The 16,718-nt window shown below is 40.8% G+C and overlaps 1 protein-coding gene and 1 non-coding gene across 2 annotated transcripts in view; one reads left to right on the forward strand and one right to left on the reverse strand.

The window, feature by feature from the left end:
* The window catches only part of hmcn1 (hemicentin 1), a 79,111-nt gene that overhangs the window by 45,489 nt on the left and 16,904 nt on the right, over positions 1 to 16,718 (forward strand). The window contains exons 33-69 of the mRNA XM_054602116.1: positions 801 to 909; positions 1,000 to 1,169; positions 1,381 to 1,535; positions 2,101 to 2,224; positions 2,389 to 2,490; positions 3,268 to 3,444; positions 3,680 to 3,831; positions 4,061 to 4,184; positions 6,124 to 6,299; positions 6,548 to 6,644; positions 6,957 to 7,079; positions 7,218 to 7,373; positions 7,752 to 8,033; positions 8,153 to 8,320; positions 9,225 to 9,338; positions 9,593 to 9,679; positions 9,817 to 10,008; positions 10,115 to 10,288; positions 10,380 to 10,493; positions 10,780 to 10,925; positions 11,013 to 11,163; positions 11,473 to 11,670; positions 11,767 to 11,880; positions 11,972 to 12,159; positions 12,451 to 12,547; positions 12,753 to 12,914; positions 13,039 to 13,152; positions 13,240 to 13,442; positions 13,846 to 13,927; positions 14,053 to 14,184; positions 14,436 to 14,585; positions 14,841 to 15,000; positions 15,135 to 15,259; positions 15,352 to 15,535; positions 15,937 to 16,034; positions 16,141 to 16,419; positions 16,516 to 16,712. Coding sequence (XP_054458091.1) covers positions 801 to 909; positions 1,000 to 1,169; positions 1,381 to 1,535; positions 2,101 to 2,224; positions 2,389 to 2,490; positions 3,268 to 3,444; positions 3,680 to 3,831; positions 4,061 to 4,184; positions 6,124 to 6,299; positions 6,548 to 6,644; positions 6,957 to 7,079; positions 7,218 to 7,373; positions 7,752 to 8,033; positions 8,153 to 8,320; positions 9,225 to 9,338; positions 9,593 to 9,679; positions 9,817 to 10,008; positions 10,115 to 10,288; positions 10,380 to 10,493; positions 10,780 to 10,925; positions 11,013 to 11,163; positions 11,473 to 11,670; positions 11,767 to 11,880; positions 11,972 to 12,159; positions 12,451 to 12,547; positions 12,753 to 12,914; positions 13,039 to 13,152; positions 13,240 to 13,442; positions 13,846 to 13,927; positions 14,053 to 14,184; positions 14,436 to 14,585; positions 14,841 to 15,000; positions 15,135 to 15,259; positions 15,352 to 15,535; positions 15,937 to 16,034; positions 16,141 to 16,419; positions 16,516 to 16,712 — 5,576 coding nt within the window. The remainder of the gene's footprint in view (positions 1 to 800; positions 910 to 999; positions 1,170 to 1,380; positions 1,536 to 2,100; positions 2,225 to 2,388; positions 2,491 to 3,267; positions 3,445 to 3,679; positions 3,832 to 4,060; positions 4,185 to 6,123; positions 6,300 to 6,547; positions 6,645 to 6,956; positions 7,080 to 7,217; positions 7,374 to 7,751; positions 8,034 to 8,152; positions 8,321 to 9,224; positions 9,339 to 9,592; positions 9,680 to 9,816; positions 10,009 to 10,114; positions 10,289 to 10,379; positions 10,494 to 10,779; positions 10,926 to 11,012; positions 11,164 to 11,472; positions 11,671 to 11,766; positions 11,881 to 11,971; positions 12,160 to 12,450; positions 12,548 to 12,752; positions 12,915 to 13,038; positions 13,153 to 13,239; positions 13,443 to 13,845; positions 13,928 to 14,052; positions 14,185 to 14,435; positions 14,586 to 14,840; positions 15,001 to 15,134; positions 15,260 to 15,351; positions 15,536 to 15,936; positions 16,035 to 16,140; positions 16,420 to 16,515; positions 16,713 to 16,718) is intronic.
* On the reverse strand, positions 314 to 395 carry trnas-aga (transfer RNA serine (anticodon AGA)). Its single transcript has one exon. It is a non-coding gene; the product is annotated as a tRNA-Ser (tRNA).

The following is a 16,718-nucleotide window of genomic DNA, read 5'->3' on the forward strand; positions in this document are numbered from 1 at the left end:
CTACAGCCAACTGAGGACATGCACAGCACATACACACACATACGCCTCAATGTTTTTATCATTGTCACTGTCGTGTAAAACAAACAAGACTTGATGGGACTTCACTTATCTTTCCACACTGTTTTTATGTTTAAATTCAAGTAAGTTGTTCTCACATAGTATATGGTTTTAACAGGAATTGGGCTTTTGTGCACTACACAGACGGCAACTCCAGTTACCACAGTGTAGAGTTGAACAAACCTTATCACGTCAATGATAACAGCCTGTCATGATTAGTTTATTTTATCTTGAGCCAACTGGAAAAACATTTGTCCGTTGTCGGCAGGATTCGAACCTGCGCGGGGAGACCCCAATGGATTTCTAGTCCATCGCCTTAACCACTCGGCCACGACAACTGTGAATATCATGCTCACACCATGTCTCCTGATGCGTGTGTGATTTGTGCCATGTGTGCATTTCACATGGGAAACAGACACCTGCCATTTTACTGTGACTTACCATGTCTGACAAACGAGAACTTATCACAAACACCTTCCCATATTCATATAACAGAAGCAGAAATAGAGACAGAATAATTTCCAGTATAAATTCCAGTTCCAAACTTGAGATATTATAATGACTTATAATGACGAAACAAAAACAAAAACAGCTTTTAATTATTTTTTACAAGGTTTTCGAGTGTCAAATATAAGGTTATATCCATTTTGAAATTACACAGGTATTTGTTTGGGTTTTCCAGGGTCAAATGCATTGAAATACTACTTTAAAGCGTCACAGACAATAATGTTTTTCAACCCTAGTTCCTCCTTTCATTGATGGAGCCGATGATGTGACAGACAGCACAGTGATAATCAGCAGCCCTTTGGAGCTGGAGTGTCATGCCACTGGAACACCTGCTCCTGTCATCACGTAAGATCTCCATCTCATGCATACAGATAAACAGATTTAAAATACAAATGTATATACACACATGTTCAATGTAAAACTATTCTTTTCCAGGTGGTATAAAGATGGAAATCCAGTCAGACAGAGTGAGGGGTTGCGGGTTGCAGCCAGTGGTCGACGGCTGGTCGTTTCCCGCGCTCAGGTTTCTGACACGGCTCGTTTTCAATGTGTGGCCTCCAATGAAGCAGGAGACCACGAGAGGGACTTCAATGTGGTTGTCCATGGTAAAATGATAAAATGCTCACATGATGTGCAGTAAAATGTATTGTTTTCTGACTACAAATTACGAAAGTTGAAAGTTATGCATGCACTTTAATTATAATAAATGTAATTTGTGCTTTAAATGCAAGCCACAGGGACGCTCCCACTTTGGGTAAATACTACTTTGACTTGTTGTGATGTCCTTCTTTCCAAATTTGCTGTAAATCTCCCCAGTTCCTCCATCAATCCGTCCCAACGGGCCTGCTGAACGTTCAGTGGTTCTCCACAAGCCAATCAGTCTGGAGTGCATCTCCAGCGGCATCCCTCTTCCCAGCATTACCTGGCTTAAAGATGGCCGACCAGTTGACACAACACAGGGCCACTTTAAGGTTGGTTTGCTGATGGCTGAATATGAATTCCTCTGGAGTAGGCACAGTATTAGTCAAACCCTACAATACATGCAGACTTATGCTGCTTAAATGCACTGTACACTGTAGTCATTCAAAAATGTTTAACAGTCCCTAATTTCACATGAATTAAAAAAAACACACACTTTTTTGTTTCACGTTGGGCCTTGATTGACTATTTAAATCAGTGAATACTACAAAGAAAAAAAAAAGGCACTGTTTTTTTGGGTTTGTGCCAAGTGTGTTTTGTTTTTTTATTCTAAATGGTAGTCAATTGCAGTTGACGCTTTGACTTTTGGCATGTGATTTGTTTTTAGCAAATATCTAAATATAGGGTTATGCTTCAGGCAAAGAAATGAAGCATTGCTTTAGTTCAGGCAAATCACTGAAGTCACGCTTGTATTAGCTGATTGGCCTCAGCTGTTTGATTCTGAAACTGACAAATTCCTCCAACATGTAGAATATACTTCTATGCTCACATGGTAACATGAAAAGTAGTTACCAGTCTGAATTTTCTGTGTCCTGTATGTGTTTGTATCTGTCACAGCTGGAGTCAGCGGGCAGAACGCTAAAGGTCACAAAGGCAAGACTAGAGGATTCTGGGAAATACACCTGCCTGGCCACCAATGCAGCTGGTGAAGCCCAACAGCACATACGGCTCAGTGTCCATGGTAACTTTGAGATACACACAGCACTATCTCTGCATGTTTCCGTCCCTTGTCTCACTCCAAAAGTTTCTATCATGTATACTTCTCTCTGCATATTGTGTCAAGGGACTGGGTGGAGCGAGGAGAGTATCATCTGATAAAATACTGTTCTTGCGTTTGTCCTTCAGAGCCGCCCAGTATCCCCCACTCTGGAGAGATCCTCAACCAGACCATCCTGTCAGGCTTTCCCACTGAGCTTGAGTGCAAGGCCACAGGCAGCCCATTACCTGGTAAGACAGCTCACAAACGTTGTCCTCCGTCCTGCTGTGCTCACTCACAGGCTCCAGGGCGTAGTTTCCTTTGACTGCTGAGTTGGAATTGGCTGTTCTGCTGCTTTCCTTATCTTTAACCATTAATTGAACAGCAGAAAATTGATCTCAGATGACTCCCTGCAGGCAGCTTTACTCTCTTCCCACTGACTTTATTTCCTGTGTATAAGTTCAGTGCAGATAAGCATTCACATTCCAGTGTGATTGAACACTCTTTTCTTGGGCCGTTTCTGCATTTTACAGCAGGTGTTTCATTCCAACAATCTGATATCTGTGAAAATGTAACATGTGAGAACATTTTATTATAAATCTGCTTTTATGCTCCCTTGTCCAAAAGAAAAATATTGAGTTCCGGTTAGTTAATTTCACTACCACAAATAATAAATTCTATTCCTTAATGACAAAGCACTAAATGGGCAAATAGGTTAAAATACATTATGAGACCTTTAAGAACACCTGGACAGTGTTTCCCTTTTTTTTTTGAGGGTTGAAACAAAACATACTGAAGCAGCTTTAAGTTTCTATGCACCACATATCTGGAACAAATGTACGTTCTGAGATCCAGCTCAAAGCTTACTTTTTTTTGTTTCAGCACGGTAACTGTACTCCAACCTTTATCCCTTTATCTTTGATTCTCATCATTTTTGTATTCATTTTTCTTTTTGATGTCTTTTAAATCTAATTTCACATGTTTTTTTTGCTTTATGTAAGCACTCTGTATTACCTATTGTGCTTCAGCTATCACTTGGTACAAAGATGGCCGACCTCTGACAAGTGCAGCTGGCGTGACTATGATGAAGCGTGGCCAGGTGCTGGAGATTGAACGAGCTCAACTGTCTGATGCTGGGATATACAGATGTGTAGCGGTCAACCTTGCTGGAATTGCTGAGATATCTCACAGCCTACAGGTGTACGGTAAGTACATATATTAAACTGATACTTGCTGATCCTTTATGAAATCAGATAAGTAGACATCATAACAATGTATCTCTATATTTAGGAGATGATTAAGTAACACAGGGTTAAGATACCCTTCAGTTATCCACCTTATCCAACTTCTTATAATTTTCTTAAAAGCATTGTAGAATATTTTCTCCATCTGACTATTTGTCATGTATTTATGCAATAATTTCCCTTTCCTTCCTTGCAGTGCCTCCGGTCATCTCCAGCCGAGGTGGTACAGTAACAGTCGTGGTGAATGAAGCTGCCAGGCTAGAGTGTGAGGCCACCGGTGTTCCTCTGCCCAGCCTCACATGGCTCAAAGATGGCAGCCCTGTGGCAAGTGTGTCACATGGCATACAGGTGTATACACATTATTCTGATATTACTCTGATTATTTAGATTTTTTTAGGAGGCAAAATGTGGCATAACGTCTCCGCAAATTGTTATCTTGAATTTAATTAGACATATACCTTATATGCCTAAATTTTCATGAAATGTGCCGTGGTATTATTCTGTAGGTTTTTTGATACCTGTGTTTTTATGCACGTGTTTATGTGTTGTTCCTGACCTGTTCCTGTCTCCCTCCTAGGTGTTGTCTGGTGGCAGAGTGCTGTCTCTAACCAGAGCACTGGTTAGTGATACAGGCAGGTACACCTGTGTGGCTGTCAACGCCGGAGGAGAACAGCATAGAGAGTACGACCTGAGAGTTTATGGTGAGTAAATCTACACTGCAACAATTCTGAACATATATAACATATATATATACAGCTCCATACTTTAACGTACACAAAAGATAAATGAGTAACTGTTTGACAATAGATTTATTGCTTTAGCCTGATTTAAAGTAATATTGATAAAACATTCACTGGTCCTAGCCTCTAAAATGTGACAATTTTCAGCTTTTCTATGTCTCGTATGAAAGTAAATTAAATATCTCTCTGTTTTGGACCGTTATTCAGACATAAGGGTTCAAAACTGTTTAAATATGTCATCTTCAGTTAAGGGATTTTTTACTATTCTCAAAACAATGAATTGATTAATTGAGAAGAGTCAGATAAATGAGCAATGAAGTTGAAGCCCCAGGAGGTTTCAGTCGTATGTTTTGAATTTCAGTGGTGGGTTTCCCCTTTCGTTTACTTTTGGATCGCATATTTAGCCCACAATGACATAAGTGCCGTAATCATTTTGACAGAGACTTAACTATTGCTGCACTACATTATATTATTGGAATGCTTTGAAATACCTATGAATATATGTATTTAAACTGTTGTTAAGCATTAGCCTATTTAGGCAAGTTGTTGGCAGGCGCTGTTAAAAGACAAGTACTCATTATTCATTTCCTTTAAAGGACTTTGTGTTCATAATTTTAATGTATTTTCCTTGTTCCCTTCTTGTTTTACTGAGTAATTGCTATGCCCGGCTGTAGAATGTTTTTCAACAGAGCATCAGATCCAGCAGGGTACATGAATTGAAATACTGAAACAATATTTGAAAAAAGACCTTGAGCGAAATTTATGCATGGAGAGGAGGAATGATTTGATTAAGTTTAGCATTTCAATAAACCTTGTCAGTTTCCCTACACAGAGCTGAACTTGATGACAGATCAGTTGTTATACAAGTCTGATCAAAGCTAATTTCACTGAGCAAATAGAAGACAAGTAGTTTACATATAGAGTCTGTGCTTGTATGTGTCTGTCTCTGTATGTCTGTTTGAATATATGTATGCAAAATACAAACATCCACATGACGTGGGTTTCCTCAGAAAGATCAAAAGAGCTTGTCCAGAGGAATTACGGCAGATTTGTTGTGGTAATTGTTACCATTCTTCTGCAGCTTCCTGTTTCTGCCCTGAGCTGAGGGTCTGTTTCTGTCTTTCCCCAATGACCATAATGCAGGGGAAATTTGCCAGCAGTCTTTTCTAGATCAGACCAGATTAACCCCAAAAGGGGGATTGTCCTGTCTCATGAAATACTGACAAACAGAAGCTTTGATGAATCAAATTGCCAGTTGACGAAGATGTTATATTTAGGGAATCCAGTCTGCTGTAAGAATAAAGACATAGTCATACTGAGTCGTTGCATAAAGTTGTCAATTAACTTCTTTTTCGAACATTTGCCTCGTTGTTGCTCAGATATATGGGTCCCAGAAATGTTGTAGGAAATCTAGTTAACAGGTCTCAGCAACACCCATCTTTGGTTTTGATGATACCTAGTTAATCACAGGGGAACAAGAAAAATACTGTGGGAATGTCTTTGCTCTAGAGTCATTATGTTTCTCAGTGCATGTTAGCAATTTCCTTGGAGATTAGGTTTCATGAATTTCTTGGAAATGAAGCTTCTCTCAATTTTTATGCCACAAACAAATGATGCTGCCATAGCCCAAAATAGAATTAGTACTTAAAGAGCACCAGATGCCCAACTTAACAGAGCCTGTGCATCCCAGGAAGCAATTATTCTGTTTGCTTATGAGGTAATAGGAAGAGCTTACAGCATTTAGAGTGACCAAATGGACTAACTTTCAAAGTCAATAAACGCAAAAGAGCATGTGAATAGTGGGTATGCGTATCTCATTTACGGTCTCATTTTGTATACATGATTCTCTATAATCTGTCAGAGAAACATTTTCAGTAGCTTGCTGTCATGTCTGCCACAGTGCCACCAAACATTAAAGGGGAGGAGGTGAATGCCACGGTGATGCTCGGTCGCCCGGTGGAGCTGCAATGCCAGAGTGATGCCATCCCTCCACCTACCCTCTCCTGGCGCAAAGATGGCCGCCCACTCTTCAGGAAGCCTGGTCGGACTGTCTCGGTGGATGGGAGTGTGCTCAAGGTACAGCCAGATTTAGAAATGATAAAACTGTTATATTAATCTTTGTAAGAATCAACTTACAACTTTGAATAAACTTTGAATACACACTTTGGTGTATGTGCTGCCATTCCTCCTCCTAAACAGTTGTACTTTTACTATTCGCCTCTTTTTTTACTTAATAAATATCCTGTTTATTGGCTTTAGAAATATAAAGTTTGTCAGTGTATGGTTACCATAGCTCATGATTTGTCTGTGTATCTAATTGTTAGGTCGATAGTGCCCAGGTGCAGGATTCAGGCAGGTATTCCTGTGAAGCCACTAATGTTGCCGGCAAAACAGAGAAGAACTATAACCTCAATGTCTGGGGTGAGTTTTACTTCATTTTGATAAAATATTGCATGAGCCTGTTACCATAGTTACCTGCGTTTGAACTGACCTGAAGCTAGTGATTGATGATTGTGGCAATGGTTTGGGGGTAATTAGGGTTATATGTTGAGTTTTAATGGTGTGCTATTATATTGATAAGTTTTTATAAAGAAATTGATATAAACATTATTATAAACATTCTCTTTGGGTACCTATTTATATTTTTCACACTTTTAACCTTAGTGAAATGCACTAGCATGTAGCTTGAATAAGATGTGAGCGCCTCCTTTAGGTGTGTTGTCATTATTACAGTCTCTCCCAGCATCCGCGGCTCAGAGGATGTGTCTCATCTGACTGTGATTGAAGGAAGTCTCATCACTCTGGTGTGTGAGTCCAGTGGCATACCACCCCCCAGCCTTATCTGGAGAAAGGACGGTAAGTGTGTCTTAGTTTGTAGGTACACAAAACGACAACAAGAGAAAATGAAATATACTTTGGACATTGGGTGATGCACTGATGTTATGTGAGTGAATGTTTGAAAATCATATCTAATCTGTAATTTGTGTGTCCCAGGTTCTGAGCTCAAATCAGACCAACGGCTCAGGGTTTTGTCAGGAGGTCGCCAGCTGCAAATCTCCAGCACTGAGAGGACTGATACAGCCTCCTACACCTGCACCGCCTCCAGCACAGCTGGCATCACTTCCAAGGAGTACAGCTTGCAGGTTTATGGTATGTACGTGCCACCAGATCTGTGACATCTAGTGATCAAAGTAATTAATATTATGATTTTGTCTTTTATGGAGATTGCACTCAATCGGTTTAATATAATCAGTTACATGGTGGTAAAATAACTAAGAACCTCCTTTGAGAGGGCAGATTAATGTATTTTACAGGTTGGGGGGCTACAGCAGTGTGTCCTGGAGATTTTAAAAGAGGAAGTTCACAAAAATGTCCTTTATTTCTGGTATTGTGAACCAGGGCTTAAACTGAGAGGATGCCTACTTTGACAAAAAAAAGTACAAATTTACAAATACATGTTTGTTTCGTGCAGCAACTAGATATAGTTATGGAATATGCGCACCAACTCACTTGCTTCTCTCACTCCAGTCCGCCCTTCCATTAGACGCAGCGAGGGCAACACCGATGATGTTGCAGTGACAAAAGGAGGGGATGTGACCCTACAATGTGCTGCAGAGGGCGTGCCACGACCAGCCGTCACATGGCTGAAAGATGGACGACCTATCACAGGCCAGCACGGTGCAATGATCCAGAACGAGGGGAGGCTGCTGCAGATTAAAGATGCTAAAGTGTCAGACACAGGACGCTACACCTGTATCGCTGTTAACGTGGCAGGACAGGCTGACATCAAGCATGACATCAGTGTTCATGGTAGGAAGGTTTTTTTTTCTATTAATCTTCTTTTGTTCTTCAATTTGTAGAATTTCACTCATCTCAATGACTTAATGTTCTTTTTGTCTTTTTATCTAATTCACTCTCTTCTTGTTCAGTCCCACCTAGTATAATTGGTCAGGTGCAATTGCCAGAAAATGTGAGTGTTGTAGTGAAGAACCCAGTTGCTCTGAGCTGCGAGGCTTCTGGCATCCCTCTTCCTGCCATCACCTGGCTGAAGGATGGTCGGCCAATCAAAGCGACCAGCTCAGTGCGTGTCCTCTCTGGTGAGTTACCATCTGACTTTCTGGGCTTTCAAATTGAAATTGTTTTTCAACCTTGGCCCCCCCTGTGTTGTATGTCATATCAGATATCTTCAAACGTCTATAAAATTCCTTCTTAGTCTAGTGTCCCATCCATGAAGGAAACGACCAGTGGAAAGAGAGCCACCCAGAATATGAATGGTAGTCTAAATTTAAGAGGAGAAGAACTATTTTGGTACTTAGCTGGGTTCCAAAGGACAAGCAGTTACAATACATCACCAGTAATAAGATGTAATAGGCTTATTGCATTTTGGGCCAAATTCAACAGTCAGAGATTCTGGAAGGAAGACAAACAGTAGCAATTACTTTGAATTGTGTTTTTAAACATTTAACCAGATGTATTGGGTGTTTCCAAATTAAACTTTGGCCCCTGAACTTAAGCATACTACCTAGTTTTACAGAACAAGAAGTTGCATTCATCTGCCAAGTTGACCCATTTATTTTTTGACTCATCTCATGTTCAGGATAATGGAATTATTTAGAAAACAAATAAATGCCATTGTTTAAATTGTTTAGGTGTAGAAAGTAGAATTTACCTTGTGTCAATGTTTGTCACTGGTTTTCTGAAGAGATTCTCATGAACCCTGTTCAGTTGTGTTTAAAGACAGATGCAATTCAGCTCATTAAACTGGATTGTGTAAATGTTTTTACAGCTGTGAGCCTCAGAGACTAAATTCTTTCTGGTAATTGATCCCAGTTTTCGAAGAGAAGGAGATTTAATTTAATTTCAACAGACTTTAAATGTTGTTTACACATCCAAAGGATGTTTGTCTTTTGCGGAAAATGGGCAGATTTTATGACATACCCTTTGAAAAAATTCCATGATGACAATCAATAAATATTGGTAATTGGCCTGTTAAATCTCTAGGGGGCCGGAGCCTGCGTCTAATGCATGCTGCAGCAGAGGATGCTGGGAGGTACACCTGTATTGTGTCTAACAGCGCTGGAGAGGAAAGGAAAAACTTTGACCTCGACATCCTCGGTAAAGATATTATAAACCCATTATAATATTTTGTTCGACAGTATCATATTTAATGAAAGTGTCAAATTCGGTGTACAAATTTGAATACCATTGAAAAGTCTATAGGGGGGAAATTGTTTCCGTCTATAGATCCTTTGATTTCATCTATCATCAATCTGAAGAGATGTAATAAACATTTATCTCACTGTGAAAGCTTTTTAATGAATGGGAAGGCAGTGAGAACCATGTAATTGATTTTCAGTCTAATTCGACAGTTCCACCAAGCATTGTGGACGAGGGAACTGTGGTGGATACTAAAGTCAAGGAGAAACACAACATAACTCTCACCTGTGAGGCGTCAGGTAATTGACATCATACATACATCTCTGCATTGACTTCCAAATCTCATGTTTTGCTGATGAAAATTGTCTTGATCGATCCTAAATGTTGATAATATTAAAGAGACATTAATCCCCAACCTCCCCTAATAATCTCCCAGGTCACCCTGTACCAGAGATTAAATGGCTGAAAGATGGTCAGATGTTGGTGCCTGACAGACGCCACCAAGTCTTGTCTCACGGCCGTTTTCTCCAAATCTCTGTGGCCCAAGTTGCAGACACTGGCAGGTACAGCTGCCTGGCATCTAATAGTGCAGGGGATCGCAACCGCCACTTCAACCTCAATGTCCTGGGTACAAACACAACTATTTTAATCATTTCTAGTATGAATCAAACTATTTGAGATATAATCATGTCCTAGATTTGAAAGTTATGTGCTTAACCCCAATTTTTTGCCAGTTTCTCCCACCATTGCTGGTTCAGGGCCTGACGGTTCTGCAGAGGAGGTGACAGTAACTCTGAGCAACCCCACCTCTCTGGTGTGTGAAGTCCAATCCTATCCTCCTGCTCTCATCACATGGCTCAAGGATGGCACTCCGTTTGAGTCCAGTCGCCACATCCGAGTCCTTCCAGGTTTGAGATCACATGTACATTACGCTAGAATCTTACTTAATAGAATGCTATAGAGTGCATTTTTTGTCATTCATCACCCATTCTTTTACAGGTGGGCGAACCCTACAGATTCTCAATGCTAAAGAAGAGGATGCAGGGAGATATACCTGTGTGGCCACTAATGAGGCTGGAGAGACACTGAAGCACTATGAGGTCAAGGTTTATGGTGAGATTACTGCATTTTTTTAATATGTTGTATCCTATTTTACCAGAAAAAAAAGGGAGTGTAAAGTGCAAAGCTTTGCATATGGAAAATATCAGTTCTAGCACAGCCTATTTCATATGCTTATGAACAAGTAACAATTAAACTGATAATTATCAGTGATCACATTTTTCAACAATGATTTAACTTGGAAATTGTAATCTGTAAATTCTCAAATATAGATAACGGATCATCATACAAACATAACTATATACATACATGTAATCTGAAACATGTTTCTTGACTCCAGTTCCCCCTCAGATTAATAAGAATGATATCCCAGGGGAAGGACTGGCCCCGAAAGAGGTTAAGATCAAGGTCAACAGCACACTGACCCTGGAGTGTGCAGCTGAGGCTTTTCCTACCCCAGCACTGCAGTGGTACAAGGACGGACAGGTACAAAAATAATTTGATTCCATGGGAGATTATGGATGAAAATAAAGAAAATAAACTGTAAAAGCCACAAAACTTTTTCTACCACAGATCCTGCACGCAGATGACCATATGTCCATAACAGCCAACGGTCGTATTGTTCAGATCAAGCATGCTCAGGTGTCAGACACTGGCCGCTACACCTGCATTGCCACTAATATAGCTGGAGAGGATGAGAAGGACTTTGATGTAAATATACAAGGTGAACTGGGTTGACTGATGCCGATGTATTAACTGAGACTATTTGTGCATTTCATAGGCTTAAAGTATTGTCATGCTGTTGTTTGTGTTTTTATTTTAATAAGTAAAAAGTATATTTAAAAGGGAAAACAACTGCAAAAATGCATTGTGCTTGTTGAATAAAAACATCCATTTTAATGTCAACATCCTTTTAGATAAATGTAGAGCCATTGCCTTGATAATGATTCCAACCACAAATCAAAATAAAATTTCTGAATTTCTCAAAGAAGGACCTAAACATTTGTATTCTTTTCTCTTTTCCCCTTTTCAGTTCCACCTAATTTCAACAGGCCTGGTGGAGTTGGTGAGACCACGTCTTCCCCAGGCTTTGGAGGGGATGTTCGAGATGTGATACTCAACAATCCCATCTCTCTGTATTGTGAGACCAACGCTGTCCCCCCTCCAACACTCACCTGGTACAAAGATGGACAACTGCTGACCTCTAATGACAAAGTGCTGATCTTGCCAGGTGAGATAGACAACAAAAAAAAACAGAGACAAAATGAGTGGGAGGAAGACAGAGAACGGGTTCATACGTACTCACATTTGAAAATGTTATCCTCAGGTGGGCGAGTCTTACAGATTCCCAGATCCCAGGTTGAAGACTCAGGCAGATACACGTGTGTGGCTGTCAATGAAGCAGGAGAAGACTCCATTCAGTATGATGTGAGAGTGTTATGTGAGTGAAAACATTTTTCAGTTTGAAAGAGCTGTCTGAAAGTCTTTTTACATATATCAGTTTCTCATTGTGTATTTCTGTCCTTCATCAGTGCCCCCGACCATACGGGGAACAGACAGGGATTTGCCTGATGAGGTCACAGTCCTGGTCAACAGAACTACCCAACTGGAGTGCCACGTGGACGGAAACCCCGCCCCCAAGATCACCTGGTTTAAGGACAGCCAGCCAGTCAGCTCTAATGGGCCACATAGGATCCTGTCCAATGGGCGAACACTTCAGGTAACAACCAGGAAGCACACGTTCTGTGTCATGCCATAGCTAATTTTTTACTATTCCACGTTAAAGTTACTATATATATATATGTATATATATATATATATATGATAGTCCACAGTAAATAGAAACCCTTGTTCAATGTTATTCAGTCCGACAGGAAGTCCAATTACTGCTTTATTAATGCACAACTTACTACGGTTCAGATGGGTCAGCCACACTTTGATGTGGTATATAACATCTTTAAATCTGTGGTCTTACTTGGTTCTACATGTCTCCATCTTTCCCAACCATCAGGTGTTGACTGCTCAGGTATCTGACACAGGGCGCTATGTGTGTGTGGCTGACAATGTGGCTGGAAGTGCAGACAAATCCTTCAACCTTAATGTTCATGGTAAGTCACATGTGACATAGTAAATCACTTTTACATTTTAAATGCTCAATTTGCTCAAATTGTGAAAAGATGAGTTGAAGATAAATCTACATTTACTCTTGTGTAGAAATAACTGATTTCACTTAAATGCTGTTAAAGACTGCACCCTGAGATAAAAAAGACTACTGTTTGTTATACTGGATGTTTCTCATATTTTTCCTTTCAGTGCCTCCCAGCATTATCGGCCTTAGTCCTGAGACTGTGACTGTCGTGGTGAACAACTTTGTAACTCTGTCTTGTGAAGCTACTGGTTTCCCCCCTCCCACCTTGAGCTGGCTAAATGATAGGGGCCCCATTCAGGCCAACACCAATGCACTCATCATGCCAGGTGCTGAAATATCACATTTAAAAGAATGAACATAGAGCAGTGGGTGACAACTGAAGCCATTTTAGGTTGAAAGAATAATTAGAATAGGTTCTGAGTGTTTCTCTGTGTCCATTTGTGTCTTCAGGTGGTCGTACACTACAGATTCTGAAAGCTAAAGTATCTGATGGAGGAAAGTACAGCTGTGTGGCCATTAACGCAGCAGGAGAGGCTTACAAACACATCTACCTCACTGTTTTCGGTCAGTCAACATCCACAATGTGTGAACTATACACTGAGCGCCTGACTTTACATAATAATCTGACTGTTGTCGTCTCTCCTCTTTCAGTTCCTCCAAGTATCCGGGACAATAATGGGGACTCTCCTGTGGTGGTGAATGTTCTCGTTGGGAAATCAGTGACGCTTGAGTGCGAGTCCAACGCTGTACCTCCTCCCACCATCACCTGGTACAAGAACGGCAGGATGGTGACAGAATCAGCAAACCTGCGCATCCTGGCGGAAGGACACATGCTTGAGATCAAAGGCTCAGAGGTAAGAGATGAATGGATGCCATGCTGTGTCTGTTCTTGTTTTCAACATCTTTCAGCGATTGCATGTCAAGTCAAACAGTGTGGCCATTACTGTGATGTCTTTTTTCTTTGTTTTTATTTCAATGAAAGCTTCCACTTCTCAAGTTAAATAAGTTAATAAGGATACAACGACACTTGAATAAGAACGGTGTGAAATGTTTTCAGCTGTTTGTAAGACTAGTGGGGCAACATAAGTAATGCAAGATAACAGCTTGACAGAGCAAGCTATGGCATAAAGATGATACTGCCTATCAATTCTGTGGGGCCAGCCAAACCAGTTTAGTCTAAGCAGGTACAGTGTAGATTTAAGGGATCTGCTTTTTTGGCTTTTATTACATCTTCCTGTGTGTTTTTCTTTTCTTCAGGTGTCTGATACTGGACAATATGTTTGCAAGGCCACCAATGTTGCTGGACAAGTGGACAAGAACTTCCACTTGAATATTTATGGTAGCTCATGATATATTTATTGATTCAGAAATCTGCAAAAACTTTTTAAAACCACATCTTGAATTTTCAAACAATGCTAAAGACTTACAATATAATATTAAAGAAACTTCTCCCTCCCTCTTCAGTACCTCCCAGTATCGACGGGCCAGCAGAAGAGAGTGTTGTGGAAACCATCAGTAACCCAGTCACCTTTGCCTGTGATGCTACTGGAATCCCTCCTCCAAGCCTTGTTTGGTTGAAGAATGGACGACCCATAGGTACGACTTCGTTTAGGTTTAACTTTTTTGTGAATCACACAACCATAAAAAAATATTTTGTGTGATAATGTGCTCCTGGGAATAATATTCATTATTAAGCTGTATCTTACATTTAAATCAAATTACCTGTTGTTTCTCAACAAGTTTGCACAGAAAAAAAACACAAGTAAGGGTGGATGAGGAAAAGGGGTAACATGACGTAACTAAATTCTCCTTGTAATTTAATTTGTATTAACTTCATATTTCTTTAGAGCACTCAGAGTCTCTGGAGATGCACATCTTTTCAGGAGGAAGCAAGCTGCAGATTGCTCGCTCACAGCTTTCTGACAGCGGCACTTACACGTGTTTGGCATCCAACTTGGAGGGAAAGGCAAACAAGAGCTACCACCTCACCATACAAGGTACATGCACATGCAAAGCCAGTCACTATTAATAAGTTCTAACCCTTTTCTAGAGGCCAGTTTCAAATTAAAGAAATGCAAAAGCTGTTTTTTTCAGAGAAGCGTCATACAATATTATTACACACTTTTGTTAGGCTTTATGTGTCAACTGTATGCTGTCAAGCTTATATATTATCAAACAGGTACATGATTTACCATGTTATGGTTCCTTATGGTATTTATAGGATTGCTCTAAAGCCAGTTATTCTCTCTTAGTCCCTCCCAGTATCTCTAGATCAGAGCTGCCCAGTGAAATGGGAGTCCTGCTAAATGAAAGCATCCAGCTGGTCTGCCGAGCTCGGGGAACTCCAACTCCAACCATCCAGTGGTTGAAAGATGGGGAAGGCATCCACAATACAAGGAACGAGGGGCTCAGGTAGTGCTTGCCGCAAGAAAATGACAAAATAGAAAGACATTTCTGGGGTTTCGCAGCAACCCAATCCAGTGGTAAATTATGTTATAATGATGATAATGATGTTAATGATGATGCGATGCTGCCTTTGTGTGCAGAATCAGTCCAGATGGCAGCACACTCACTGTGACTAGAGCTCACACCGCTGATAGTGGCAAGTACACCTGTGTGGCCACCAACACCGCAGGAGAGGAAGACAGGATATTCAATCTGAACGTGTATGGTGGGTAGAATTGATTTACTGCTTTTATTGTCCAGTACAGACTTTTTCATTATTTTCATGTCTCTGACTTTGCTTTACATGTACTTTTTCAGTGCCTCCTGTGATAGACGGCAACAGTGAGACAGTTGATCTGCTGACCACAGTTTTGGATAGTTCTGTCAACATTGAGTGTGTTGCTGCAGGCTCTCCACCGCCCCAGCTCAACTGGCTGAGAAACGGCCTGCCTCTGCCAGTGTCCTCCCACATACGGCTTCTTTCTGCTGGACAGGTGCTCCGGTAGGTCAGTGGACAGGGCTCAAGAAGAGTTTGTATCACATGGTGCTGCATTAAGAACAACATCTTGTGCATTTTATGTGCAGGAAAATGCTGGTCAGTATCTTCCTGCACATAAATTGAAATTATTGCAAAGCAGTGTGTAATATTAGGGTTAGACTAAGGTATTAGTGCAATACTTTATCTGTTAAATTTGCAAAGAAATCTTATGTGTTCACTTGCACAGTTATGTTTTTCATGAATTCATTTTCTTCTGCAGGTCTTCCTACTGTTAATTCAGTATAAAACAAGGTCATTGTGATGGGTTGCATTGTAAAAGACAGAGAAATAGTTTGTTGGTTATTTTACAGCTTTAATGAGTGTGAAAATCTAACAAGATACGTTGTACTTTTTGTATCTGTTAGGATTACACGAACTCAGGTGTCTGACAGTGGCACCTATACCTGCATCGCGTCAAACAGAGCAGGAGTGGACAACAGACATTATAACTTACAGGTGCACGGTGAGTCTGAGAACATTACTCGCCAGTAAAATCTAAGGAACACATCACAAAAGAAAACTGTTCAGCAATAATGGTAATGAACTGTATATTTTATTGACCTCCTCAGTCCCTCCTGGCCTGGATGGAGCAGGGAGCACAGAGGAATTGACTGTAGTCAGAGGAAACTTGGCTTCTCTGATGTGTGTTGCTGACGGGACCCCGACCCCTTCTTTGTCCTGGCTCAAAGATGGCGTAACTCTAATTTCTGACCCCCACCTCAAATTTCTCAATCTGAATACCACTGTGCAAATCATCCAGGCCCAGGTCAATGATACAGGACGCTACACATGTGTGGCTAACAATACAGCTGGCCAAGCTAGCCGCCACTTCTACCTGAAAGTTCTGGGTGAGTAAAAGCAGAGTAAAGCTCTTATACTCCAGCTTCTGCTGTGATTCATGGATGAAAACATAAATATTGTTTGGTTTATGTTTTTGTATTCAGACCCTCCCCGCATCAAGGGCTCTGGTGTACAAGCAGAAGTATCTGTTGTGGTAAATAATGTGCTGGAGCTTCAGTGTGAGGCCTCAGGTATCCCGACACCCTCTTTGACCTGGCTGAGGGATGGACGCCCACTCCCACAGACAGACAGTCTACGCCTCCTCCGGGGAGGAGAGGTGCTCCGTGTGGCCTCGGCACAGGTAAGT

This window comes from Anoplopoma fimbria, chromosome 8 (assembly GCF_027596085.1).
Source record: "Anoplopoma fimbria isolate UVic2021 breed Golden Eagle Sablefish chromosome 8, Afim_UVic_2022, whole genome shotgun sequence".
Lineage (NCBI taxonomy): Eukaryota > Metazoa > Chordata > Actinopteri > Perciformes > Anoplopomatidae > Anoplopoma > Anoplopoma fimbria.